This window comes from Kogia breviceps, chromosome 2 (genome assembly GCF_026419965.1).
Source record: "Kogia breviceps isolate mKogBre1 chromosome 2, mKogBre1 haplotype 1, whole genome shotgun sequence".
Taxonomy (NCBI): domain Eukaryota; kingdom Metazoa; phylum Chordata; class Mammalia; order Artiodactyla; family Physeteridae; genus Kogia; species Kogia breviceps.
Window position 1 is genome coordinate 140,921,956 of NC_081311.1, and position 27,556 is coordinate 140,949,511.

The following is a 27,556-nucleotide window of genomic DNA, read 5'->3' on the forward strand; positions in this document are numbered from 1 at the left end:
TAAACCCAATGGGAGTTTTAAACTTTATGCAGAAGAACAAGCATCCAAGGATAACCAAGAAAATTTTGAAGACGTGAAGGGAGACCTGGCTTTATTCAAAACAAGGTGTTCACACAGGAATAAACAAAATATATCCATGGCAAGAACAGAGAGGACAGAAACAGCCCAAGTGTGTATAAGAACTTTTTCTATGACATTATGGTATTTCAATTTACCAGGGAAAGAATGCTTATTTCATCAATGTTACCATCATAATTGGCTATCCATTTGGAAGAAACCAAACAAACAAAAAGACTCTGTACATCACACAAAAGAAAAACAAAATTCCAGATACAGTAAATTAAAGGTATGAGTATAAAAAATCCAAAATCAGTGAAAAGAGAAAAAGAAAATTAAGAAGCATATAATCTGTATAATATTGAGGTGGGGGAGGCCATAGGTTGACAAGAAATCTAGAAACCATAAAGGAAAAGAAAGACATTTATGACTACATAACATTTTTTTAAAATTATAGTCATCTCTCAGTATCTTTTGGGGATTGTTTCCAGGACCCCCTCGGACACCAAAATCCGAGGATGCTCAAGTTTCTTGTATAAAATGGTGTAGTATTTGCATGTAACCGGCACACATCCTCCCATATACTTTAAATCATCTCTAGATTACTTGTAATACCTAATACAATGTAAATGCTCTGTAAATACAATGCAAATCCTATATAAATAGTTGCTGGTCCATGGCCAATTCAAATTTTGCTTTTTGGAACTTTCTGGAATTTGTTTATTTTGAATATTTTTGATCTGTGGTTGGTGGAATATATGTATGCTGAGCCCGTGGCTTTGGAGGGCTGACTATATGTGAGAAAATATATTCAAGTCGGCAGGTACTGCACAAGGAGATATGGGGAATAATCATGTCATGTGTTAAGGGTTAATGTGTTTATATACAAAACAACTCCTAAAAATTAATAATAAAAAGTCAACCTAATAGAACAATGAACAAAAGGGTTGAATAGGCAGTTCAAAGAAGAATTAAATCACCAATGAGCATATGATAAAATGTCCAACCTCACTAAGAAGTTAGTGAAATGTAAGTTAAAACAACAATAAAGTAACATTTTCTCCCATGAGACCGACAGAACAACAATAGTGATATCCATTGCTGGCATAGATGTGAGGTAAGGATGCACTTCTGCCCTGCTGGTGGGAAAATGAATTTCCACTGAATTAGGGAAGTAGTTTGTTAATATCTATTATTTTTTTAAAAAATATACTAACTCTTACACAACATTGTAAATCAACTATACTCCAGTAAAAATTTTAAGTATATATATATATGTATACTTACTCTTTAACCTAGTGATCCCACATTTGGGGAGAGTGGAAATAAAATACTGTCTTCTCTAAGAAGAATTTTTAGTGCGGCAATGTTTGCAGGAAACGGGAAGCAACCTAAATGTCCATCAGTAACGGAATGGCTAAATAATTCGTGGTAAATCCATGTTGAATATTATACAGCTGTTACAAAGAACATAACTATGTCTACTGATCAAGAGTGAAATCAGGGACTTCCCTGGTGGCACAGTGGTTAAGAATCTGCCTGCCAATGCAGGGGACACGGGTTCGATCCCTGGTCCAGGAAGATCGCACATGCCGGCGAGCAACTAAGCCCATGTGCCACAACTACTGAGCCTGCACTCTAGAGCCTACACTACTGAGCCCACGTGCCACTATTACTGAGGTCCGCACACCTAGAGCCCATGCTTTGCAACAAGAGAAGCCACTGCAATGAGAAGCTCACTCACCACTACAAAGAGTAGCCCCTGCTCACCACAACTAGAGAAAGCCCGTGTGCAGCAACAAAGACCCAACGCAGCCGAAAATAAATAGATAGATAAATTTTTTTAAAAAAAGGAGGAAAGAAAGGGGGCTAGCAACAAAGCAATACAACCAATACAAGCTGAAAAGTCTTCACCCTTCCTCGTGTTTGTCTATGAATTGCAAAGCATTTTAAGTTAAAAAATACCTATTTTTTCTACTTGTGAGATCTAGCCTCTGGGGGATTTTTTTGAAAATAACAAACCATTGTGTGTATGTAGAAGTTATGAATCATAATAAAGTTAACTCTCATGGTTCCACCATCCAACTTAATTTAGAAAACATAGAACACTTCCTCACCCCCAGCTTGATCCCACATCTTTCTACCTATCCCAACCCTGGAGGTAACCATTCTCCAGAAGTTTTTTTCTCATTCCTGTTTTTCTTTATAATTTTACCACATGCTGTAAATTCCCAAACAATATGTTTAGTTTTTATTTTTTACTTTTTAAAAAGCAGTATCAAATGTATTCAATTACAGCTTTTTTTTCTTTCTACTGATTCAACTATATTGATTCCTCTAGGTGTAATTTATTCATTTTTACTTTTTTTTTCCTCTCAAAGAATTTTTTTTTTAATTAATTAATTTATTTTTGGCTGCTTTGGTTCTTCGTTGCTGTGCACCGTGAGCGGGGGCTACTCTTTGTCGCGGTGCACAGGATTCTCATTGCGGTGGCTTTTGTTGTGGTGCGCAGGCTTTAGTAGTTGCGGCACCTGGGCTCAGTAGTGGTGGCACACGGGCTTAGTTGCTCTGTGGCATGTGGGATCTTCCCGGACCAAGGATCAAACCCGTGTCCCCTGCATCGGCAGGCGGATTCTTAACCACTGTGCCACCAGGGAAGCCCTTCATTTTTACTTTTGTATTCCACTGTGCAAATAAGCCATACATTTACTTATCTCTTCTCCTGCTATTAGACTTTTGGGCAATTTTCAATTGTTTTCTGTTACAAACAATGCTGCACTGAACATTCAGATACACATCTCTTGGTCCTCATATGCAAAGGTTTCTCTGGCGGTATACTTAGGAGTGCAGTTATATACTCAGTCTAAAAGAGTAACATCAACTTGTTTGCCAAAGTGGATGACCCAAGTATGTTCCTGCCAGCAGCAAATAAGAGTTCCCATATGGCACATCCTTGCCAACATGCATCCTCTTCAAACTTTTAAAATATTGCCAAACTAGTGGGTATAAAAAAAGGGTGTCTTCTTGTGGTTTTATTGTTTATTTCACTGATTACTTATGGTTCACCTCTAAAAATATACCTGTTCATGTCTTTTGTCCATTTCAAAAATGAGTTTGTTTTCCTTTTTCTTAAAGATTTATAGGTGTTCTCTGTCAAATTCCTTTTCATTTATATGTATTGCATATATCTTCAAGCTTTTGAAACTTGTATTTTCTCTTTTGTTAGTACTTTTTGACAAATAGGAATTCTCAATTTTAATGAAATGAATTAATCATCTTTCCTTTAAGGTTATTATTTTTTGTTTTGATGCCTTGTGTATGAAAGCTTCCCTACCCTGAGGTCAAAACAAACTAGATTCTCAGGTTCTACTCCAGACCTCCTGGAACAGAAACTCTGGGTTGCGGGGGCAGTGGGGGGGGGGGCACGTGGCGAGCCCAGCAGTATGTGCTTTCATAGGCCCTCCAGAGGCACACTGATATTTGAGAACAATTGGTCTTAGACAAAAGCTTACAAATAGCCAAGAGGTTACATTACAGTAATATTATTGGAAATTTTAATTTCTCTTATGTTTTCTAAGAATATTAAAGTTTTGTCTTTGATATTTAAGTACTTAATTCATTTAGAATTAACTTAGTTCATGATGTGATATTGTTATCTAACTTCATTTTTTTCCATATTGATAAACTCTTTCTTTGTCACCATTTATTGAATCGTCCCTGTCTTTGCCACTTACCTGCACTGCTAGTTTTGTCATATGCCTTTTCCTCTGCATCCTAGCCAGTGGAATTGAAGAGTATAGAAGTATTGAAGTATATAGAAGTATTACAAGGTATAGAATAGAGGTAGAGATAAGAATCTTTGAATTGTTCTTATTTTAAAGAGAATACTTCTAATATTTCACTATTCAGTGCAGATGCTTTACATTTCCTCTAATTCCAGTTTGTGAAACCATTTTGTTTTTCTTTTGAAATCATGAATGGATGTAGAATTTTATTGAATATTTTTTGTGTATGTTGAGATGAATATGGTTTTTCCTCTTTAATTTGTTAATGTAATCAATCACATTATTAGATTTTCTAATATTAAACTTGGATGAAGTGAAAACATTTTTAATTGTTTCAAGATTCTCTTCTGCCCTCTGAAATATTCAGATTCTTATCTCCGGTAGTTTTATTTGTGTGCTAACTAGGCTTCTCAGAAATGTCATGTCACAACTTTCTGACTTTTGTTTAGCAGGAGAAAATGTGGTCCCTGGCTTCTTCCTTGCTCAGGTCCAGAGAGCTGGTAGTATTTAAGAACACAGGACTTGGACTCAGGAAGACCTCAGTTTGAATCAGTTTCATTCATTTGTAATTTGTGACCTTAGACATGTTATTGAACTTTTTTGGACTTAGTTTACTCACCTAGAAATTAAGATTTTCATACATCCTTCACAACATCATAAGAGCCAAAGACAAATAGTGCATGGAAAGGCTCAGCCTAGGGCTTAGCATACTGGAATGACACAAGTAAGCTGTTGTTATTAGAAGTGTAAGTCTTGTGGTAGGCTCCTTTATGACCTGAAGATGGCATTTTTCATTTCAACTGTAGATCATAGACACCTTCATGGTTAAGAATATGCATTTTATGTCATTGAAATTTTATTCCTAAATCCATCCATTTATTCAACAGAGTTAAATACCTGTTATGTGTCAGATACCTGTCTAGGTTATGGGGGATACATTGTTCCACAAGACACGCATGGGCCCAAAGAGACATGCTCTCTGCCCTCATGAAGCTTACAGGGGAAGACAGGTCATTGAGTATTTGGTAGATTGGATGGGTATGGAGTGTTCTAGGAGAGCTCTCATATGGTATAGAGAATAAAGGAAGTCAGAACAAGAACTGGAGTCATGAGGTCTGTGGTCAAAGCGGAGAGAGTATTCTATGAATGGAATAGTATCTGGGTAAAAATTTGCTTTATTTGAGAAACAGGAAGGAGTTTGAGCTGCCTGGAGTGGGGTATGGAAGATGAATTGGAGGCTGGACAGGAGTAGATTTAGGGAGACTAGGTTGAAGATGTTTTCAAAGGTTCTGATGAGAAATTATGGTGGCCTGGAGGAGTAGCAATAGCAGTTAGCAAAGTGTATAGTTCCTAAAGATATTTAGGAGATAGAATTAATGAGATTTAGAAAGTCAGTGGTACAGGGGCTGAGAGAGAGTCACTTTTGGGCTTGAAAAAGTGGGTGGGGGGATGAGAAAGTGAACATTAGAGGGGGAGAGGAGGGCTTTAGGAGTGCCAGATGCTACTGAGAAGTCAAGGAAAATAAGGTATAAAAACTATCCATTGGGCTTCCCTGGTGGCGCAGTGGTTGAGAGTCCGCCTGCCGATGCAGGGGACGCGGGTTCGTGCCCCGGTCCGGGAAGATCCCACATGCCGCTGAGCGGCTGGGCCCGTGAGCCATGGCCGCTGAGCCTGCGCGTCCGGAGCCTGTGCTCCACAATGGGAGAGGCCACAACAGTGAGAGGCCCGCAAAAAAAAAAAAAAAAAACACTATCCATTGGATTTAGTGATCTGGAAGTGACTGATGGCCCTGGAGAGCAGTTTCCTTGGTGGTCAGAAGCCAGATTTCAGTAAATTGAATGGGAAATAGAAGGTGATGTTGACTGAATGAAAATGCACAACATTAAGAGCTATAAGTTTAAGTTTTATTCAGGGTCTTACTGGGGACTATAGTGTGGGAGACAATCACTCAGTAGCTCTGAGTAAACGACTCCAAAGAGGTGGGAGAGAAGCCAGTAAGTATATATGTGATTTGGGGCTTGGGAATACACGCAGTCAAGTAACATCTTGGTAAAAGATTACTGCTAGTCCCAAAGAACAGATATCTCAAATTTATGACTTTGGTGTTTTTCTAATGTATGGGAAGATGCAAGAGTCTGAGCTCATTAGAATTCTTCTTGAGATGTACATCTAACTATCTAAGGGGCCTATTTGTCCAAAGAACAGAGCATCCTGTTTATGTCTTCCTTTCCTCTGTCTGTTGGTCAGTGACTGCAGCAGGTTAATCCTTGTAGAATTGGGTATTGAGCAAAATTCTCTTTTTTCCTCCTTTGTTTACAGTGAGAAAATAGAGACAACTCAATAGAGGTTTGGGTAAGAAGGGGAAGAGAAAGAGAGGGTGGTAACTGGTCAGAGACAAGAGTCAAGGCAGGTGCTTGGGTGCTTTCTTTTTTACTTCCTTTTGTTGTGAGAAGCTTGGGCATGTTAAAATGCTCACTGGATAGCACCATAGAGAAGGAAAGGTAGTGAATACTGGAGAGATGCAATAATTTATAGCTATGTCTTCAAGAAGTAGGTTGTGGAGACTCCTGGAAAATTGGAGGACACCAACTCCATTGCAATTGAAGAAGGAAAGGAATTGTTCGCTTGGGATGGTTTTTTGGTTTGTTTAGTTTGGTGGCAGAAAATTGAGGCTCTTCTCTGAAGTTGCCTCTGTTTTCCCATGAGGTGGTAGTAGGATCATCTGCCAATAGTGGGGAGGCACGCAAGAGAGCCAGAGGTTTGCGCATGGGAGAAACATGGAGGACCAGGTGATAAATCAGACAGTAGAAGGATTGTTGAGCAGCACTGAAGTGCTTATAGCTACGAGCATCATAACCATGAATTTATAGCGATGCTCGTCCCCTTGACTGCATGGTTTACTCCAGTGGGACCTAGCATACCAGGGGTAGTCCTGAAGATGTCTGAGCCAGGTTGAGGTATTGCCAGGTGGACTTGATGAAAGACAGTGCAGCAAGAAAATGTAGGATATTGACAGGAGACTTCAATTTGAATGTCTGTCATTTCTTTTTACAAAAAAATATGGACATATTCTAGTTGGTTCTGATTAGATGTTTTTACCCCTAGAAGAAACATGCCATTATGTTTGAAAAACACAACTTGCAAATAACCTAAGACAGAGCTTCTCAAAGAGTGGTTCCCTAGGACAGCAGCATTAGCATTACCAGGGGAGTTAGAAATAGATTCTTAGGCTCCACTCCAGACCTACTGAGTCAGAAACTCTAGGGATGCGGCCCAGAAATATGTGCTTTAAATGAAGGAATGAGTGAATATAGTTATCCTTCAGTATCCGTGAGGGATTGGTTCCAGGAACCCCATGGATACCAAAATCTGTGGATGCTCAAGTCCCTTATATAAAATGGTGTGGTATTTGCATATAACCCATGTGTATCCTCCTGTACACTTTAAATCATCTCTAGTTTACTTGTAATACCTAATACAATGTAAATGCTATGTAAAAAATTGCCTGGCAAATTCAAATTTTGCTTTTTGGAACTTTCTGGAAATTAAAAAAAATGTTTTCCATCAGCAGTTGGTTGAATCCCTGCTGGCTGTGTATACAATAGCAGAAAAATGAAGAGGAGATGGGAGGAGCCTCCATATAATAATCTGTAAATCACTTGATTCTCATTAAATCCACCTCTACCCTTAAAAGAAGCAAATCATACCTAATACAAAAGCTAGCTAAGCAGATATTTCCTGGTCTCATTAATGACTTTTGCAAATAAAAGCTTTTATTATGTCTAAAAGTTTACACATATCTTTTTTAAAAAAACTCATCTGTTTCATAAAGTGAGATAAAACTGGCATAGTAAAATACATTTGTATCTCTAAAGGACAATAATATTTAACAGAGAAAAGCCCAGATATCTAACACAGGAACTTTAAAAGTAAACTTTCATTGTCTATTTCTAATTATAAAAGTAATATACATTTATTTAAAATTTTATAAAATCAGAAAAATGGAAAGAAAAATCCTCAAATCACTGATAATGCCATAATCTAGAGATATCATTATATTTTGGTTTACTTCCTTTAGGCTCTTATTATGCCCATGAATATATAGTTAAGAAAAAATTTTAAGCATAATTAGAATCATACTACATCTTCACTTTCATATCTAAATAATAACTTTTTAAATGAGATTTTACTTTTCTTTAGCTCTCCTAAGAACTCCATAGTGGTGAAGAACAGTTTTCTGTAGGTGATGGTTCCTAAACTCTGGAGCACTTCGTTTGCCCTTAAGTGTTTGTAGACTGATGGTAACAGTCAACTGCCTTCACTTTTAGGGATTTTCCAGAATGTACTTAACCCATATCTCTGAAATAATTTGAGCGAATCAAAAGCAGTGGTCTTCAGACTGCAACACGTAATAAGAATCACCCTGGCATTCCATCAAAATGCAGATTCCTAAACCCTACTTCCAGAAATTCTGATTTAGCAGATTTAGATGTGGCACAGGGATCTGTTTAAGAGATTCCGATATAGGTCTTCTTCTATGAACAACATTTCAAGAAACACTAACTTAAAGGGACTTGAGGATTTTGTAATATTCAGTCCACTAGGATTTAAGTTGCCATATTACTTGTAATATGTAAGGCTAAGATGGTTAAAAGGAAATAAAGAATGATTAATATAAATTTTAACTTTTTAACTTTTTTTTTTTGCGGTACGCGGGCCTTTCGCTGTTGTGGCCTCTCCCGTTGCGGAGCACAGGCTCCAAACGTGCAGGCTCAGTGGCCATGGCTCATGGGCCCAGCCGCTCTGCGGCACGTGGGATCTTCCCGGACCGGGGCACGAACCCGTGTCCCCTGCATCAGCAGGCGGACTCTAAACCACTGCGCCACGAGGGAAGCCCTAAATTTTAACTTTTTATAAGTTATTATACATTTGCATAATTTGGAACACTTTTAATCAAAGTTAAGTGTTCTATAATTTTTTTCCTTTCCTTTTAAAAGTAATTTTCTGTTGTTGAAAAAAAAATGTTTTCATGGGGAAAGTAAGATTTAGGAGAGTTAAATCGTCCTGGGGTCCTGTATGCAAATTTCTGATGTCCCATCTACTTAGATCATTAAGCTGTATGGGATTACAAGAGACACACATGATAAATCCTGAAAGAAATAAGAGAAAACAGTAAGAATCATTCAAAACAATAAGAATCTAAGGAATAGAAGAGGCAGGATAACAGGAATATGGAATAAAATATATATTTACATGGGTAAGTCACAGAAAAGATATGGTGACTTACTCGTAGAAATGTATTTGTGCTAAATCCTTGACAGTCACTCACGTGAGCCCCATTTTTGTATAGAAAGCACAACCTGTACATCAGGATGCTTACCCTTTGATACTAAAGAATCACTAAATCACTGAAGTGATTTTTAACAATCACTGAAGGAGAATTAGGAACACTGAACCACCAAAGAGGACTCTGAACCATTGCTAATATACTCAGGCTTTTGTGGTATTAATGGACAATAAAATATGCAAACCAGCCTATTGCGTGCATTTTCAGTTACTTTCCATTCATTACTGTTGCCTTTAATCTGATTCTAAATGTGTTTTAGGGCATCACACCCCTTCTGCCTTCATTCCTCTCTGTCCCCCGTTAGTCCTTTGATATCAGTCAGGAAAATGAACAGTGATGCTAGTGTTTCGCCTCATTCTCATGGTTGTTTTGTTAGAGTGGTAGATACCAAAGAGATACCTGAAAAAAAAGTCCCTTTAAACTCAGTAACTCAGTGGTCACTGAGTCGTCTTTATTTTCTGGAGGAGAAGAGATTGCTTAATGGGCAGGGGTCTGGGGCAACAAAACAAAACTGAAAGCATTAACAGACTTTAGTTTACATAATAATCTTGCTGTCTTCTCTGCAGAGAAGTATCCCACTAGGGATTTAATTATCAAGGAAATGGAGAGAATTTTCTGCAGAACTCATTTCTTCCTCATAAAACAAAGTCGCCAGGTTTTTTCCACATAGTTTTTTAGGTTGAATTGAATAAATGTGTTCTATTGTATTTGGATTTAGTGACTTAAAAATCTTTTACTTCCCTTCCTACTTGGCAACCTTAAGGAAATTGATAAAAAACAAATAAGTATCAGAATGTTCACTGTAGCCTTGTGAATGATAGCAGAAAACTAGACACAGAAATGTCCATTAATAGGGAACTAATTTGGTAGTCTTAGAATGTCAGCCATTAAAAAGAATAAACTAGGTACATGCATCAGTATGAAAAGATCTCCAAGATACACTTGTACTTTAAAAAACTGTCCCTCTCACTCTTTTTTAAAAAAAATTATTGAAATATAGTTGATTTACAATGTGTTAGTTTCAGGTGTACAGCAAGGTGATTCAGTTTTTTATATATATATATGTATGTATATACACACACACACACTATATATATATATATATATATATATATATATATATATATATACACACACACATATATATTCTTTTTTAGATTCTTTTCCATTATGGGTTATTAGAAGGTATTGAGTATAGTTCCCTGTGCTATACAGTAGGTCCTTGTTGTTTATCTGTGCTGTTTATACAGTAGTGTGTATATTTTAATCCCTACCTCCTAATTCATCCCTTTGGTAACCATAAGTTTGTTTTCTATGTCTGACTTACTCTCTCTTTAAACACACATGTGCGCACACACACACACGCTTGTTTAGTCATAGAAATTTCCTGGAAGGATACTCGAGAGAGGGAGTGGAACTGGAATGGGGAAACTTCATTTTATGCCCTTGGTTCTATATGAAATGTTTTCTCATTTTGTACATATTGCTTCTATAATTTTAAAATTAGTTAAAACTTAGTTAATTGATAACTTTTGTACTTTTTGATGTTTAGCTTCTCCTAGGATTTTTTGTCTTTCTGCTTCCTTGGGCTCCACTTTCTCTCCGAGCACTTCTCATGCCCATACATGTTTATTCTGGACTTCTCATCTTTGGAACAGTGATTGCAACAGTACTTATGGGAGTGACGGAGAAACTGATTTTTTCCCTGTAAGTTGCATAGTTTTCCTAATTGCAATTCTTAAGCTACAAAATGTTAAATACTTGTTCATTGGACAAATATAATATAAATGTAACAAAATTTTTTAAATGTTGAAAATAAAATATTTAAATATTTATTTTAAAAAATGTATTATATTATACATGTGATATAACATTAATAACGCTTGGAAGAAAAACCAAACAGTCCAACAAATTGTACTACTCTTACAAAACAACTATTGAAGTTATACATGCCCTTTCAATCATTTTGATGTGTATGTTTTTATATTAACTGTAATTATGATATACCTACATTTTTGTATAATTTTTAAAATTTTAAGTAATACAGGTGTTTTAGATGCTATATTATTTTCATACTTATGATTTTTAACAATTTCATACTAATCCATTGAGTGAATTATAGCATATCTTAAATTTCTTCTTCATGTCAAGCTTTAAGGGAATTTACATTGAAGCTGTACCAGTGTGCATTTTGAGCAGATAAATTCAAGACTGTTTGGCATGTTGCTGTATCTCCCTAATTTTTTTAAATTTAATTTTATTTTTTTATACAGCAGTTTCTTATTAGTTACCTATTTTATACATATTAGTGTATATATGTCGATCCCAATCTCCCAATTCATCCCACCACCACCACCCCTAGCTTTCCTCCCTTGGTGTATCACCCTGTTTGTAATTGGACACACTCTTTCCTTTTTTGTAGGAAAAATCCTGCATACAGTACATTCCCACCAGAAGGTGTTTTCACAAATACCCTCGGCCTTCTGATTCTGGTGTTTGGGGCTCTCATTTTTTGGATAGTCACCAGACCACAATGGAAACGTCCTAAAGAACCAAATTCTGTCCTTCTTCAGCCAAATGGAGGCGCTCCAGAGGGAATGGAAGGTTCCATGGCAGTGAACTTTGGCAATATGGACAAATCAGATTCAGAGTTAAACAGTGAAGCAGCAGCAAGGAAAAGAAACATCACCCTTGATGAGGCTGGACAGAGATCCACCATGTAAACTGGGCTAGAGATGTAGCCATATAACTTCCATTAGTTCTACAATTTAACTTCTCTTATATAGCCGTAAGATGATTGAGCTCAACAGACTCAATATTTATTCTAATCATAAAGTAGGATTTCTTGAAAGCGTTTGTATTGATTGAGGCCTATGAACTTACCTGAATTGGAAAGGAGATGATCAATGTAAATAACAGCAGGTGTAAATTGTGGTTATATTACCTTGTTCTTGTTGAGGACCAAAGCATTTAGCACAGTGCCTTGCATAGAACAAATGATGAAAATGTATCTGTCGGTTGGTAAATTTGATAAACTGGCAGCTTCCCTGGCCTCTTGTCATGCAGTCATTCTCTGTTAATTCTGGGAGTCCAGTTGTAAAGTTTTGGAATCAGATCATGAATATGTGGGACAGGATTAATGCTACACAGATGTCATGACTAGAGCACAGAAAAAAATTTAGGAAAGTAACTGGTTCCCTTTTCCCTGTGCCTACCCTTTGCTCCCTCCCCAGCTGTTTTATCCTTAGATTGGCCCTGGAGACCAGGGTTTATATTAGGGCATATTGGAGCAGTGATAGGGCTGTAGGTAGCTGAAGATCTTGCCTGGTCGGACCTGGGAGTTTTTCCAAAACTGACTTAATCCCAAGGCTTCCTTGGGTTCGGTATACTTTATGATCCAGATGCTAAACTTAATTAGGATGAGAATATGCCTGAATGCTTAAACACTATAAGCTACTCCACAAACCTTAAAGAGCACTTTTCCCAAAGTTTCTGGGATTTTTAAACATGGAACTTACTAAGTGTCAGACACTATTCTAAGCACTTTATAAATCTCAGCTAATTCAATCCCCAGACAAAACTTTTGCGGTAGGCACCATTAAAAGCTCCATTTTACAGATGAGAGATCTGAGGCTTGGAGAGGTTAGTGACTTGCCCAAGGTCACACAGCTCATAAGTGGTGAAATTGAGATTCAAAACCTGGCAGTTTGGCACCTCAGGTCAGTCCATGATCCTAACCACCTCACTATATTGTTTTTTCTGTTATATGCTAATTTATACCTGTTTTGACCCACCTGTAGATAAACCTTATTTGGTGGAATGCAGTAGAGTTGTTAAAATTTACCTTCTGGCTCTGTTTCCAAGGCAGATTTCCCAAATAACCAAGGAAAAAGGGCTACCCTTACCTGGAAATTCATCATGGGCACCCTGCCACGGCCAACAAACCATGGCTTACCTTGATGCCCTTTTGATCTTAAAACTGTCTTGGTAACAAAGAAAGGTTTAGGCAAGAATATGGCTGCTGAACAGCTTTGGGTTTGGAGATAGGAGAGATGGACTTCATGGTCTGCCCTTCCCCAGGGGCAAAAGCTAGGGTCCCTCCTGATTTGGGTGGAATTTTAGGGGACATCTTGTGCTTTGGTTCTCAGTAGCGAATTAAGACTCAGAGATGACAATTTTCATGCATGAGACCTCTGTCTAGGCTCTGGGCTGACTTAAATTAAAACCTAGAGTGGTGCCTATGCTGAAATGTTGCTTTTCATTTGGGATTGATTTTTGGTTTCCCTGCAATTTTAAACCATACAGTTTACACCAAATAAACTTAACATTTTTGGTGCTTAGTGAATTTCCTTTTAGGGTAACTGGTAATTACTTCCATAGACTGAGTACAAGCTATACTCTGTCACATCCCTGAAGCTTCACAATATCCATTCAAGAGTCCCTCACCAAAACACTGTTTTCTTACTTAATTCTATTTCCAAAATAGGCAATAGTGTCATAAGAATCCCTAGTGCCCAGCCCAACGCCTGGCACGTAGTAGACACATAAATTCAGTATAAGTAGAGCATACTACAATTAGGGTGCTAAGTGGAAGGAATAATTGCATTGTCACACACAAACATATTTTGGTGAATGGATATTTCATTACATAGAGGTGCACAAAATTCCAGGGCTTTTTAAGGGGAAGGGAATAGTGATGGCCCCAAGGATTGAAGCTGCCATTCCATTTCATATAGGCCAAGAAAGAGGTTATTAGTTAAAAGTTAATTATGGATTTGGCACTAGACTATTCTCCATTGAGAAGTATCTGAACACCCCTCATCTCAGCCCTTTATTTTATCCGTCTTGTGGGCTAATGTGAGGGTAATCTTACAGATATTATAGGAACTTCTTTTCTTTCTTTCTCAACCTTTATGAAAACAATGCATAGTCAAATATATGTAGAAAACCTTTCTGTTTGAGACTCTCCTTTTAATGGGCTTTTTATTCTAATGATAATTGTACCTTTATCTTTCAAAAGCTTGTATGTCCTGCCTAAAGCATCTCCCCGCAAAATATCTCTTTTAAAAGCCCACAAAAAGAACAGGGGAGAAGAAAGCCTTAGGTATCAGTTCTAAAACAGTGATTGAAATCTTCCAAAATAATTATAGCTTATATCACCTGCAGAGATAGTCTGGCTTGGCTTACCCCATAATCTAATTTCAGAAAAAAAACGCTTTAACATTCATCTAAATCAACACTAAAGCCTTTTGTCTCAAAGGGTTTATTGAGAAACTCAGATGAATATACTTTTTGAATTAATGTTATCAAAAGTGTACAGCTTCCTGTGCTCCTTGTGTCATACTGAATCCACTCTCCAAAGCACCTTCTTCCCTTTCCTCTCATGGTTTCATTTAAGCTGTGTGTGTTGGAAACAGCATCTCAGAGCTTATGATCAAATGACAAAGAAGGTAATTGCACTTTTTAAGGAATACTGACAAGTGGTTTCTGTTTTCTAAAGCAGGGGTCCCCAACCCCTGGGCCAAGGACCAGTACCAGTCCACAGCCTGTTAGGAACCGGGCTGCACAGCAGGAGGTGCGCGGCAGGCGAGTGAGCCACTCCACCCCCCCACTTCCATGTAAAAATTGTCTTCCACAAAATCGGTCCCTGGTGCCAAAAAGGTTGGGAACTGCTTTTCTAAAGGACAAAAAGTAAGAGGATGCCTTGTTTTTAATTAGGCTCTTTTCCCTGCTGAGTTGGAAATTCCAGTGCAATACGGGTTGACTACAACTGCCAAATCTGAAAATACAAATACAAAGCCCAAAGTAAAGTTTTTTGCTAATTTTATTGCAACATGATGAAATTTTTATCTTTGTATGTCCTTTTTTAGATAACTCTGACAGAAAGCTGTAACTGCTATGTCTTAGAGCTACACATAGGAAAGTATAGAAGAAAAACTATTCTTTATCCCCTACAAGATACCTGAAAACTTTAAGTGGAAAAGATTTCTATGTTTAAATTTGCATTTTTATCTCAACACATTTATGGAAAAATATTAAATAGCCTGAATATTTTATAATTTTGTAGAAAAAAATGCATCTATTTTTTCTTGACTTGTTTTTATATAGTAATAAAAGTTATTTTGGAAGCTATTTGTGTATGTTACAATTTGTCCAGACAAGAAGTTGAAGAAGTTGCAGGCATTGTTCTTTTTTTTTTTTTGTCCACACCACATGGCATGTGGGATCTTAGTTTCCCAACCAGGGATCGAACCCATGCCCCCTGCATTGGAAGCATGGAGTCTTAACCACTGGACTGCCAGGGAAGTCCCTGTAGGCGTTGCTCTGAAAGTTTCTTTCCCAGGTTTTTTTGTTTGTTTTTCAATGGGGAAAATTTTTTTTTTAAGTTTGCTTATTGAAAATGCTGTCAAATTTCTCTATAAATTGTACTCTGAGTAACATACCTTTTACATTGCTAGAAGGATCAGAGGACTGTTTCAAAACTGTCATGGTGTTCTCCATATAGGATCTGAGCTGGAAATATACTCTGTAGTGTGGAAGGGAGCCAAGATGTAGGCAATCAAAGCAGATGCAGTTTAAGTTGGGGAAAAAACCTATTAAAAGTGCTGGTTATTACAGAACTCTATGTTCATAGTAACGTATCCTTGAGAAAATATGTAATTCGTAATGGATGAATTGTTGGATTTTTTTTCCAAATAAAAAAGGATAATTAGTATCTAAGTAGTGCCAATACTCATCGAATCTTAATTTAACTGTTCATTTAGTCTTTTTTTAAAAAATTAATTAATTAATTAATTTGGCTGCATCGGGTCTTAGTTGTGGCATGCGGGATCTTTCATTGCGGTGCAGGCGTCTCTGTAGTTGTGGCTTGCAGGCCCTAGAGCGCGTGAGCTCAGTAGTTGCAGCATGCGGGCTTAGTTGCCCTGTTGCAAGTGGGATCTTAGTTCCCAGACCAGGGCTGGAACCTGCATCCCCTGCATTAGAAGGTGGATTCTTAACCACTGTACCACCAGGGATGTCCCTCATTTAGTCTTTTTTTTCACGTACTTTTTGCCACCTGGGAAATGTTAATGGTATTTTATGATGTGTAGGTATAATCATACCATAATAGTATATGTCCTGTTATGCAATAGAGCCATGATATTGTGTGAATTGAATTTGTATCAGTTACATCATATTTTGTCACTGATTTGTATTATTAATTTCCTGGGTACTCTTTCATTTCAGATTGATCTTAATTGGCAAGTACTTTTGACACTTTTTAAATGTATGGCTCAAGCACATTGTCATGTAATTTTACATATATCAGCTCATTCAGTTCAATTTGCAGTTGTGCTAGACATGTAATAGTGCCCACCATGCCCCTACCCTTCCAGGCAGCTCCATTTTACTGACTGCATATTACCTGCATTTCCTCAGTCACAGCTAATTGGATGAGGCGGGGACAGAACACGTTGCCCACGTGCAGCCTCTCCGTAGCTGGCCAGCACACTATGGAGTGGCCTAGCATGAAATGAGAATGTCCTCTTTCATTTCATTCCAGATTGAGGAATAAGCATTTCAGAGGATTTTGGTTTTCTCTCTTCTAGGAACTTGAACTGGGAAATATTTCAAGAATAAGTCAGTGAGAATGAAAGCGAAATGAATGCCTAGAGACAGGAGCCATAAGGGATCAGGAAAAAGTCTATAAAGAGCCAGATGGATTTTGTGGATCACACAGTTTCTGTTCCAACTACTCAACTGTGCCATTGTAGCCAGTAGAGACCACAGACAATAGTAAATGAATATGACTGTATAAATAAAGCTTCCAATAAAGCTTTATTTACAAAAGCAGTGCAGGTCATACTGGACCCATAGGCCCAAAGCAATCCCTGGTCTAGATGATGAGATAGGGCCATGATATTTCATGGCAGGCTGAAATGATGAGAAATCAAGAACAATGTTGTAAAGAGACAATGCTGATGGTAGAGAGGAAGAATTGATAGTAGATTACAGGAAACACAAGTGGACAGTGAAGGAGTCTTGGAGGTGGCCAACTCAAATTAATGGTAGGTACTAGAGTGAAGATCCACAAAATCTTACTGAACTCACAACTTCTGTTTTCTTTTCTCGGAGTTGAGCCATTATGCAATTGAGGAAGGTTAGACTAGACCACCTGAAGACTACCCAAAGAGAGACCTTGGAGGGTGAGAAGTCACCTTGGATGTTCAAGCTTCAGATGAGCTCAGATGCATGAGCGATTCCAGGTGAGATCAACAGAACTATCCAGGTGAGCTCCAGTCAACCCACAAAATCATGAGAAATAAATTGTCCTCATTTTAAGCCACTATGTTTTGGGGTGGTTTGTTACAGATCAATGGATGTGAAACACCATTCTTATTTTAAAAATCTAAATGGGTGTAAACTAAATTTAAATAGGAAGTGTTTTCCAGAGTATGTTCTGCAGGACTTATTACATTCTCCTTAGGGGTTTTGTTTATTTTGTTTTGTTGAAAAAAGTTTGGGAAACAGAGTTAAACAAACATATTTCTCTAATGTAAGACTTTGCAGACTTTCCCTCAACATTTATTATGAACATTTTTTTGCGGGGGCAGGCAAGCCAAAATTTATTTTTTTGTTGTTGTTGTTTTTAATTGAAGTATAGTTTATTTACAGTGTTGTGTTAGTATCTGGTGTACAGCAAAGTGATTCAGTTATATATATATCATGGGATGTTGAATATAGTTCCATGTGCTATAAAATAGGACCTTGTTATTCAACATTTTCAAACATACAGAGAAGGTGAAGAATTACAGAGTGAATAACATTCACATACCTACCACCTAGAGTCTATAATTAACAATTGCTACATTAGCTTTATCATATTTCTATGTATCCATCCCTTTATTCATCAAATACTTGATCTTAAATTTTTATACATTTCAAAATGTTGCAAACATCAGTAAATTGGTGTGGGGGACATTCTTAGTTTGTTCACTATCATAAAGGGAAAGTATTCAATATTTTATCATTAAGTATATCATGTATGACCTTCATCCAGTTGATGAACTTTAATTTGCTGAAATTTTTTGAAAGTCATGAGTGAAATTGTTAAATTGTGTCAAATGATTTTTCTGTATCAACTGAAATAATCATATTATTTTTCTCCTTAATTCTGTTAACATGGTGAAATACATTGATGAATTTATGAATATTGAACCAACTTGCACTCTTGTCATCTGTATTACAACTAGATATATTATAAACCCACAATATAGTGTTAAAAGTTTTGCTTTATATAATCATAAGTATTTTAAAGAAATGAAGACATATTACACTCATGTTGCTCAGACCATATTTCAAATTAAAAATCTTCTTACAGAAAAAGAAAGAAAGAAAGAAAGAAAGAAAGAAAGAAAGAAAGAAAGAAAGAAAGAAAGAAAGAAAGAAGAATGCAGAAGTAAAAATATAACCTTTTAAAACTTACCCACATATTTTCTTTTCCAGTGTTCTTCATCCCCTCCTGAAGTCTGTTTCCATCTGGCATCATTTAGCCTCATCCTGAAGAACTTCCGTTGGTAATTCTTTAGTGCAGTTCTGTTGATGATAAATTCTTCTTTGGTTTCATTTTTCTAAAAATAGTCTATATAATTTTCATTTTAGAAGGATATATTCACTAGACATAGAATTCTGGGTTGACAGATTTTTCATTTTGGCACCCTAAAGATGTCATTCTACTGTGTTTTGGCCTCAATAATTTATAATATTAAAACAGTAGTCAGGGGAATTTCCTGGAGGTCCAGTGGTCAGGACTCGGCACTCTCACTGCTGGGGCTCAGGTTTGATTCCTGATCGGGGAACTAAGATCCCACAAGCCAGGAGACGTGGCCAAAAACAAACAAACAAATGAAGACAATAATCAGTTGTATTATTGTTTCCTTGTAGGTAATGTGTCTTTTGTTCCTGGCCGCTTAGAGTCTGTCATACAGAGTGAAGTAAGTCAGAAAGAGAAAAACAAATACTGTGTACTAACACATATGTACGGAATCTAAAAAAAAAAAAAAAAAAAAGGTTCTGACGAAACTAGGGGCAGGACAGGAATAAAGACGCAGATGTAGAGAATGGACTTGAGGACATTGGGAGGGGGAAGGGTAAGCTGGGACGAAGTGAGAGAGTGATGAACTTATATATACTACCAAATGTGAAATAGCTAGCTAGTGGGAAGCAGCCACATAACACAGGGAGATCAGTTTGGTGCTTCAAGATTTTCTTTTTATCTTTGCTTTTCAGCAGTTTAATTATGATATACCTGGGTGTACTTTTTTTAAAATTATGCTTTGCATTTACTGAGCCTCTTGAATCTATAAATTTATGTCTTTTATCAAATTTGGGAAATTTTTAGCCATTGTGTCTTAAAATATTTTTCTGCCCCATTCTCTCTTTTCATTCTAGAACTCCATTTACAATGTGTTTGAGCTTTTGATCTTGCTTTCAGGTCACTGAGGCTCTGTTCATTTTTAAAAATTATATACATTTTTAGTAAATAAGAGTTTAAGTCATTTTACATTTCTATATTTTATATCCCCTCTTCTACTAAAAAAAACCCCTAAATTTTAATTTTGAAATAATTATAGACTCACAGGAAGTTTCAAATGTAGTACAGAGTTATTTGACCCAGTTTGCCCCAATGATTATTTCGTTTGTTCTTTTTTTTTTTTTTTGCGGTATGCGGGCCTCTCACTGTTGCGGCCTCTCCCGTTGCGGAGCACAGGCTCCAGACGCGCAGGCTCAGCGGCCATGGCTCACGGGCCCAGCCGCTCCGCGGCATGTGGGATCTTCCCGGACCGGGGCACGAACCCGTGTCTCCTACATTGGCAGGTGGACTCTCAACCGCTGCGCCACCAGGGAAGCCCCCCCAATGATTATATCTTACGTAATTATAGTATAATATAAAATTGGCGTTGGAACAATGTGAGTATATAGTTCTATGCCACTTTATCATGTGTAGATTCATGATATCACCACCACAATCAAGATCCAGAACTATTACACCACCACAAAGATCTCTCATGGTACTCCTTTATATTCTCATCCACTTCCTCTCCCCCAACACCATTTATATTCTCTACCTTCCCTCCCCACCCATTTTTATTATGGTTGTTTTAAATATTTCCTCTACCTATTGAGAATCACATCAGACAGTATTATAATTTTTTTAAAAATAAATTTATTTATTTTATTTTTAGCTGCATTGGGTCTTCGTCACTGTGCGCAGTCTTTCTCTAGTTGCGGAGAGTGGGGGCTACTCTTCATTGTGGCACACGGGCTTCTCAGTGTGGTGGCTTCTCTTGTTGCAGAGCAGGGGCTCTAGGCGCATGGGCTTCAGTAGTCATGGCACGTGGGCTCAGTAGTTGTGGCTCGCAACCTCTAGAGCGCAGGCTCAGTAGTTGTGGCGCACGGGCTTAATTGTTCTGTGGCATGTGGGATCTTCCTGGACCAGGGCTCGAACCCGTGTCCCCTGCATTTGCAGGCAGATTCTTAACCACTGTGCCACCAGGGAAGCCCTCAGTATTATAATTTTTTTGCACATAATTTTTTGCATAAAAAAAGTTGGGAAAATACAAATGGGTTGCTCACTTGGAACAAAGTACTGAATTGGTCAGTAGTAGATTCCTTTCAGAGTCCATGTAAAAAATGCCTTTGCCTTCACATAGTGCATATTACCTCATGTACCTATCTCTGTACACATTTGTTTTGTCTGTATTTTTTAATTTTTTTATGTAAAATTTACATTTTGCATTTCCCACATTTGCTTTCTCTCTCTTTCTCTCTGTCTCTCCCAGTCTCCTTCCCCACCATAGTTTTTAACGTAAGTTGCAAACATAAGATTTCACCCATAGATACTTCAGCTTGCATCTCCTAAAAATAAATTAATTGCATAATATCATCTAATATCCATTTGAGAAAAGCATATAGATCTTGTCCCAGGTGATGTCTTTGGGATAAGTTAATTTCCTTAGTACAGAAATCATATCTCTTTTCAGAAAAAAAAAAATGTTTGTGAAGTAGAAGAGGGAAGCAGAGGGAAAAAAGGGTGGAAAAGGTCTTGTGAAGCTAATACTGGTTACTAGTGTGTAAAGAACACACAGTACCTAAGGTCCTATTGTATAGCATAATAGTCTCTGCAATTCTATTCTGGTTTACAATACTACATTGATATGGCAAATTAACTGCTTTAAGTAGTGGTTGCCTGCAAGGCTTAGTTAGGACCAAGCACCTCCCTGAAATAGCTTACAAGATGGCCGGGAGCTGGTAAAACAGACCAAACATTGCCCCACCTTCTGCGCCTTGCTAAATTCAGCATCTCCTCTAAAACTCGAATCAGGCATCACCTAGGAAAACCCCTCTCTGGCTCCTTCTCCCACCACCCCTTGGTCTGGGTGGAGCATTTTGACCAATATAGGGAACATGTGCCAAAATCAGTAGGAACTGGTGTTTTGTTCCAGAAAAACTACACAGACTAACCATGATCATAAAGGACATAATACGTCAGGGAAAGTTGTTTTTATACTTCTCAGAAGATAGTTACATTGCTAGATATAGCACTTTATTTTGGTTTTAATATATCATCATTTGATTGTTTTTCCTCATTGCACGATAAGGTGCTTGCCAAGAAAATTCAAGGGCCTATCAGTAATTAACAACTGAGAAACAAACTAGTTGGAACATGCTCACATAAGGACATGCACTCACATTCAAACACAAACACACACGGAAATGAATAAAGGCCATCTGAGAAAAGAAATACGAGGCATTCACCAAGGAAAACTGACCACTAATCAGACTTTCACTTTGAGACCAAAATAACTTTGGGCAAAAGTTGGTGAGCATATTCCCTCTTTATGAGAATCCAAAAAGCCCAATGTCATGTTACGTTAAAGGACTCCCCTGTGCTCAGTTATCTTAGCTAAATATGGAGCCAGTGTACTGTATGTCAAACTAGACGGTGGTTGATAGAAATGTAGAACCTAGTTAGGTGCTCTGACGTCAGGACTGAAGATGTTTCTGGCCATTATGACAGTTTGATTCATTAAAAGAACACTAACAGCAAAATAAATTCCTGTTTCATTACACACAAGAAATAATCAAGTTCCTTGATTAATAACCCATACGGCTGATGGGTTCTCGTCCTTGTGTTAAGAAGCTAGAAAAAGCTCAACTGAGATCATCTTAATGTTCACTCAATTAATAATTGAGATGATATGAATCCAGAAATGTGCCATTTGAGGATTTTTGTAGATATTACATGCATGGACTAGTGCTCTGTGTATTTTCTAACATTATTGGAGTATTTTATGTGTGTAAAGGCCTACTAGAAAGCTTCTGGCCCTTGCCTCCCTCTCCTTCAGATATCTACAGCTCTGCTTTCCTAAGTAAAATGTTGTAGCATTATAATGCTTTACAGATTGTACATTACATATTATGTAATTAAATATGGAAAGTACACTCTATGGTTCCAAACTTTATCACTTACTAATTATAAGACCTTCAGCAAATCAGTCTCTCTGAATTATAGCTTCTACATCTGTAAAATGGAGCTAAGAATACCTTTTTATTGGTGGTTTTAAAACAAGTCCTCAAATTCTTTGACACTCTCCCCATCAAAAGGTGGAGTCCAGGGCTTCCCTGGTGGTGCAGTGGTTGAGAGTCTGCCTGCCGATGCAGGGGACATGGGTTCGTGCCCCGGTCCAGGAAGATCCCACGTGCCGTGGAGTGGCTGGTCCCGTGAGCCATGGCTGCTGAGCCTCTGCGTCCGGAGCCTGTGCTCCACAACGGGAGAGGCCACAACAGTGAGAGGCCCGCGTACCGCCAAAAAAAAAAAAAAAAAAGGTGGAGTCCAATTCCCCTCCCCTTATACATGGGCCAGACTCAGTGACTCACGTCTAAAGAATGGAATGTGGCAGAAATAATACTATGTGACTTCTGAGGAGACAGATTTCCCCCTGGCTCTCTCTCTTGGAATGCTTGCTCTTGAAGCCTAATCACTTCACCATTTAGTGACAAAGCCAAGCTGTTGCAGGGAAAGTTCACGTGTAGGTGAACTTTTTTTTAGATATTCCAAAAACAGAGATGAGCTCCCAGCGGACAGCCAAACATTAGCCACCAGACATGTGAATGAGTGAGTGAGTTTTCTGGTTATTCTAGCCCCCGGTCCTGTAGCCAGCCCAGCTGACACTGAGTACAGCAGAGAGAAACTGTCTTCTCTAAGTTCTTCCAAAATTGTAGATTAATGAGCAAGAAATGTCATTACTGTTTTAAGCCATGAAGGTTTGGGGTGGTTTGTTATGTAGCAACAGATACCTGGAACAGATTTTGGTATCACAATGAGAACTGAAAACATACAGCAACGACTTCAGGGCTGGACAGCAGGCAGAATTCAGGAGGGTCTTTAAGAGACTGTTAAAGAAAACCTCATGGTTCTTGAAGATGTTATTGGTTAGGGGTGACAGGAAAGTGAGGAAATGTTATCGGGAGCTGTCATATAGTGGTAGAAAGTTAGCAACAGTGTCACCTATGGTAACATGGAAGATAAAAAATATACCAATACTCTGGTTCCTCTTCAGAATGCGTAAGTCTTTCGCCTTTTGCTAAAAATATACCAAATTACGCAAATGACCTATCTAAGGAGATTTTCAGGAAGAGCATTGCATTGCTTCCTGGTTATTCTTACTGACTACAGTAGAATGCAAGAAGAGAGGGAAACTAAAGAAAGAACTGTTAAATATATAGCAGGCAGGAATTGCTAGGTTTGAAGTAACAGTTTCTCTTTCCTCACCTCTTCATATGGCAAAATAAATGGCTTCCAAGTGAAGATCAAATCCAGAGTCCTGTCATGAAACACAGCCCAAAGGTGAAGTCAGGGGTGTGACTATAAAACTCTTTGTTGGGCTTTCCTGGTGGTGCAGTGGTTGAGAATCTGCCTGCTAATGCAGGGGACACGGGTTCGAGCCCTGGTCTGGGAGGATCCCACATGCCGTGGAGCAACTGGGCCCATGAGCCACAACTACTGAGCCTGCGCGTCTGGAGCCTGTGCTCCGCAACAAGAGAGGCTGCGATAGTGAGAGGCCCGTGCACCGCGATGAAGAGTGGCCCCCACTTGCCACAACTAGAGAAAGCCCTCGCACAGAAACGAAGACCCAACACAGCAAAAATAAATTAATTAATAAACTCCTACCCCCAACATCTTGAAAAAAAAACAACAAAAACTCTTTGTTAAGACCTCAGAAAGTTTTAGGGTGTTGCTTCATTGACCCTTTCAAGCATACAAAAGACCTGCAAACCATCAGGATGTTCTCAGACAGCAGCTTTGGAGACGCTGAGGTAGAGAAGGGCTAAATGAGATCTGTGGGTGTGGCTTTTGCCAAATAGAGTTGGTTATAGATTGATTCATAAGAAGCCTACAAAAAAAAATTTTTTTTTTTAAGAATTATAATCAGCTTAGACCAAGAGGGATATTCAGGCCTTTGAATTCCCAAAGGGTGAAGCAGTCTAAGAGAACTACTTGGCTGCAAAGATGGACTACTTTTAGTGGAAAAGGAAAAATGACTCAAAGGGTGGAATCGAGTCCAGCTATAGTGAGCAACTTCCAGGAAGGAAGACCGGGTCCTAATCAGGGAACTGGCAACACACACTCAGGTGGATTTCAAAACAGCTGTGAACCAGGGACTGCCGTGCTTCCCATTTTTCTCCTTTTTGAACAAAAGTGTCTATAGCTTGACATGCCATCGTGTATTAGGTGTGGTGGACAGATGGCTTGTCTCTTGACTCACAGGTCTTCTGACTGGGAGAAGCTGCACACAGGGGACAGGACCCAAGGAGCCTCAGCCACCCCTGGCCCTGATTCACGTGTCCAGATCATGGACCTCAAGCCTGATGCTACTGTAGGTACAATGTTTTAGGGATCCAGAGAGAGGCGAGTGAGTATATCTTACATGTAGGGGGAAATGTAAATAATTCATGTTCAATGGGCAGATTGTGACGTCTTAAAACATGTCCACAAATTCTTTGATATTCTTGCCAACAAAAGATGCAGCCTAGTTCCCCTTCCCTTGGAAGTGGCTGGCCTCAGTGACTTGCTTCTAACAAACAGAACGTAGCAGAAGCAATCCTGTGTGACTTCGCAGATGATCACAAAAGAAGAGGCAGCTTTTGCCTTGTTTCTCTTCTCTTGGCATGGTTTGCCTTTGGAATCCAGCCACCGTTGTGGTAGGCGGCCAAGCAGCCACAGGGAAGGGCCGTGTAGAGGTGTTCTGGCCACAGCCCAGCTGCTGTCCTGGCTCCCACCCAGCCAGCATCACCTGGCAACCTGTGAGTAAGCGAGTTTGCAGATGGTCCCAGCCAGCAGTCTCAAGCCACCCCAGATATACGCTGGGAAGCAAAGACAAACTGTCCCTGCCAAGCCCTGCCCAAATTACAAATTCACGAGAAAAATAAATACAATCATTGTTTTAAGGCATTAAGTTTTGGGGCGGTTTGTCACGTGGCAAGAGATAATGGGATGTTGATGTGTAAATGGTTACTAGAAATATCCACATATGTAAATACAACCTTGTAACAGTTACCAGATTTTAGGCATTATAAACTACAATTTCTTCATGGTCCTCAGCTTTATCACCTACTAATTGTGAGACCTTTAGTAAGTCAGTCTCCTGAGCATCAGTTTCTGCAACTGTAAAATGGAGATGAAAATACTTGTCTTTAAAAAAATCATTTATGAAGATTATATAGCAACAAAGAAAATGATGATATGTTATTATAGGTTATAAAACTAGATTCAAATGATTGCACCTGTAAAAATGTATAGATGAGAAATAGATGGATTAGGTTAGTAGGCTTAAAAGTCATTTTTCCTTCCATTTTCCAAATTTCCATAAGATTATTTACTTCAGTAATAATAATTTTTTAAAAAAGTATTTTCAAAAATCCCACTGTGGGGCTTCCCTGGTGGTGCAGTGGTTGAGAATCCGCCTGCCGATGCAGGAGACATGGGTTCGTGCCCCGGTCCGGGAAGATCCCACATGCCGCGGAGCAACTAAGCCCGTGAGCCATGGCCGCTAGGCCTGCGCGTCCAGAGCCTGTGCTCCGCAACAGGAGAGGCCACAACAGTGAGAGGCCCGCATACCGCAAAAAAAAAAAAAAAAAAAAAAATCCTACTGTGCACTCCCAGCCCAAACCCAGGGAGTCAGTCAGTGGTTATTTCTTCTCAACCTCCCTGCCAGTTAAATCAGGTAAATGGTTAGGAAGAGGAACAGGGACAAAATGGCTTCTCGTCCCTTAGAGTTTGGGGGTCAATAGAGGATTGACTCCAGAGCCCAGATTTCTTACCTCCCCAGTTAGCGTGACATTTCTTCCACCTGTAACCTCAGTACTACTTTCATCTATGTGGGCTAAACATTAGAACCAATGCCACATGAGATGCCCTGTATTTAAATAACTGGCAGTCCCAGCCATCTGAGCTTAGAGGCATGTAATCCAATGATCAGGGGAGCCTGTCAAAATGCATATGGTGGGGGCTTCCCTGGTGGCGCAGTGGTTAAGAATCCGCCTGCCATTGCAGGAGACACGGGTTCGATCCCTGGTCCGGGAAGATCCCATATGCCGCGGGGCAACTAAGCCCGTGCACCACAACTACTGAGCCTGCGCTCTAGACCCCGCAGGCCACAACTACTGAAGCCCATGGGCTTAGAGTCCTGGCTCTGCAACGGAAGAAGCCACCGCAGTGAGAAGCCCGCGCACCGCAACGAAAACCCAACGCAGCCAAAAATAAATAAATTAAATTAAAAACAAAACCCAAAAAAACCCAGATGAGTTAATTGGGTAGCAAACACTTGTAAAAAAAAAAAAATGCACATGGTGGAGTCTGCCTCCACCATATAACACCTGGGGTCTTTGCAGATGTAAGTAATGATTCTGAGAGAAAATCATCCTGAATTACAAGGGTGCACCCTAAATCCAATGACACAGACAGAGAGCACAAGGACATGTGAAGGTGGAAACAGAGGCTGGAGTTATGTAGCCACAAACCAAGAAACGTCTGGAGCCACTAGACACTGGAAGAGGCAGGGAACGGATTCTCCCTTAGACCCCAGAGGGAGGACAACCCTGAGGACACCTTGATTACAGCTTCTAGCTCTCAGAACTGTGAGAGAATAAATTTCTGTTATTTTAAGACACCAAGTTTGTGGTAATTTGTTATGGTAGCCCTAGGAAAGTAATGCAATGGATGAATCTCATAAATCATAACACTGAAGGAAAAAAGATTCAAGTTACGGGAAAAAAACCATTTAAATGAAGTTTTTAAAACATGAAAACTGATACTTTATAATAC

General features: G+C 38.8%; 1 protein-coding gene and 1 long non-coding RNA gene across 3 annotated transcripts in view; both read left to right on the forward strand.

Annotated features, from left to right (window-relative positions):
* CYBRD1 (cytochrome b reductase 1) overlaps positions 1-15,321 on the forward strand; it is a 35,859-nt gene extending 20,538 nt beyond the window's left edge. For both annotated transcript variants that reach the window (XM_059053557.2, XM_059053558.2), the window contains 2 exons: positions 10,742-10,896; positions 11,612-15,321. In XM_059053557.2, coding sequence (XP_058909540.1) covers positions 10,742-10,896; positions 11,612-11,912 — 456 coding nt within the window. In that variant the 3' untranslated portion in view covers positions 11,913-15,321. The remainder of the gene's footprint in view (positions 1-10,741; positions 10,897-11,611) is intronic.
* A 1,499-nt stretch (positions 15,322-16,820) lies between these two features.
* Positions 16,821-26,353, forward strand: LOC136793599 (uncharacterized). The gene is made up of 4 exons (XR_010839131.1): positions 16,821-17,435; positions 18,676-18,746; positions 19,114-19,163; positions 25,001-26,353. It is a non-coding gene; the product is annotated as an uncharacterized lncRNA (long non-coding RNA).
* Positions 26,354-27,556: the final 1,203 nt, after the last annotated feature.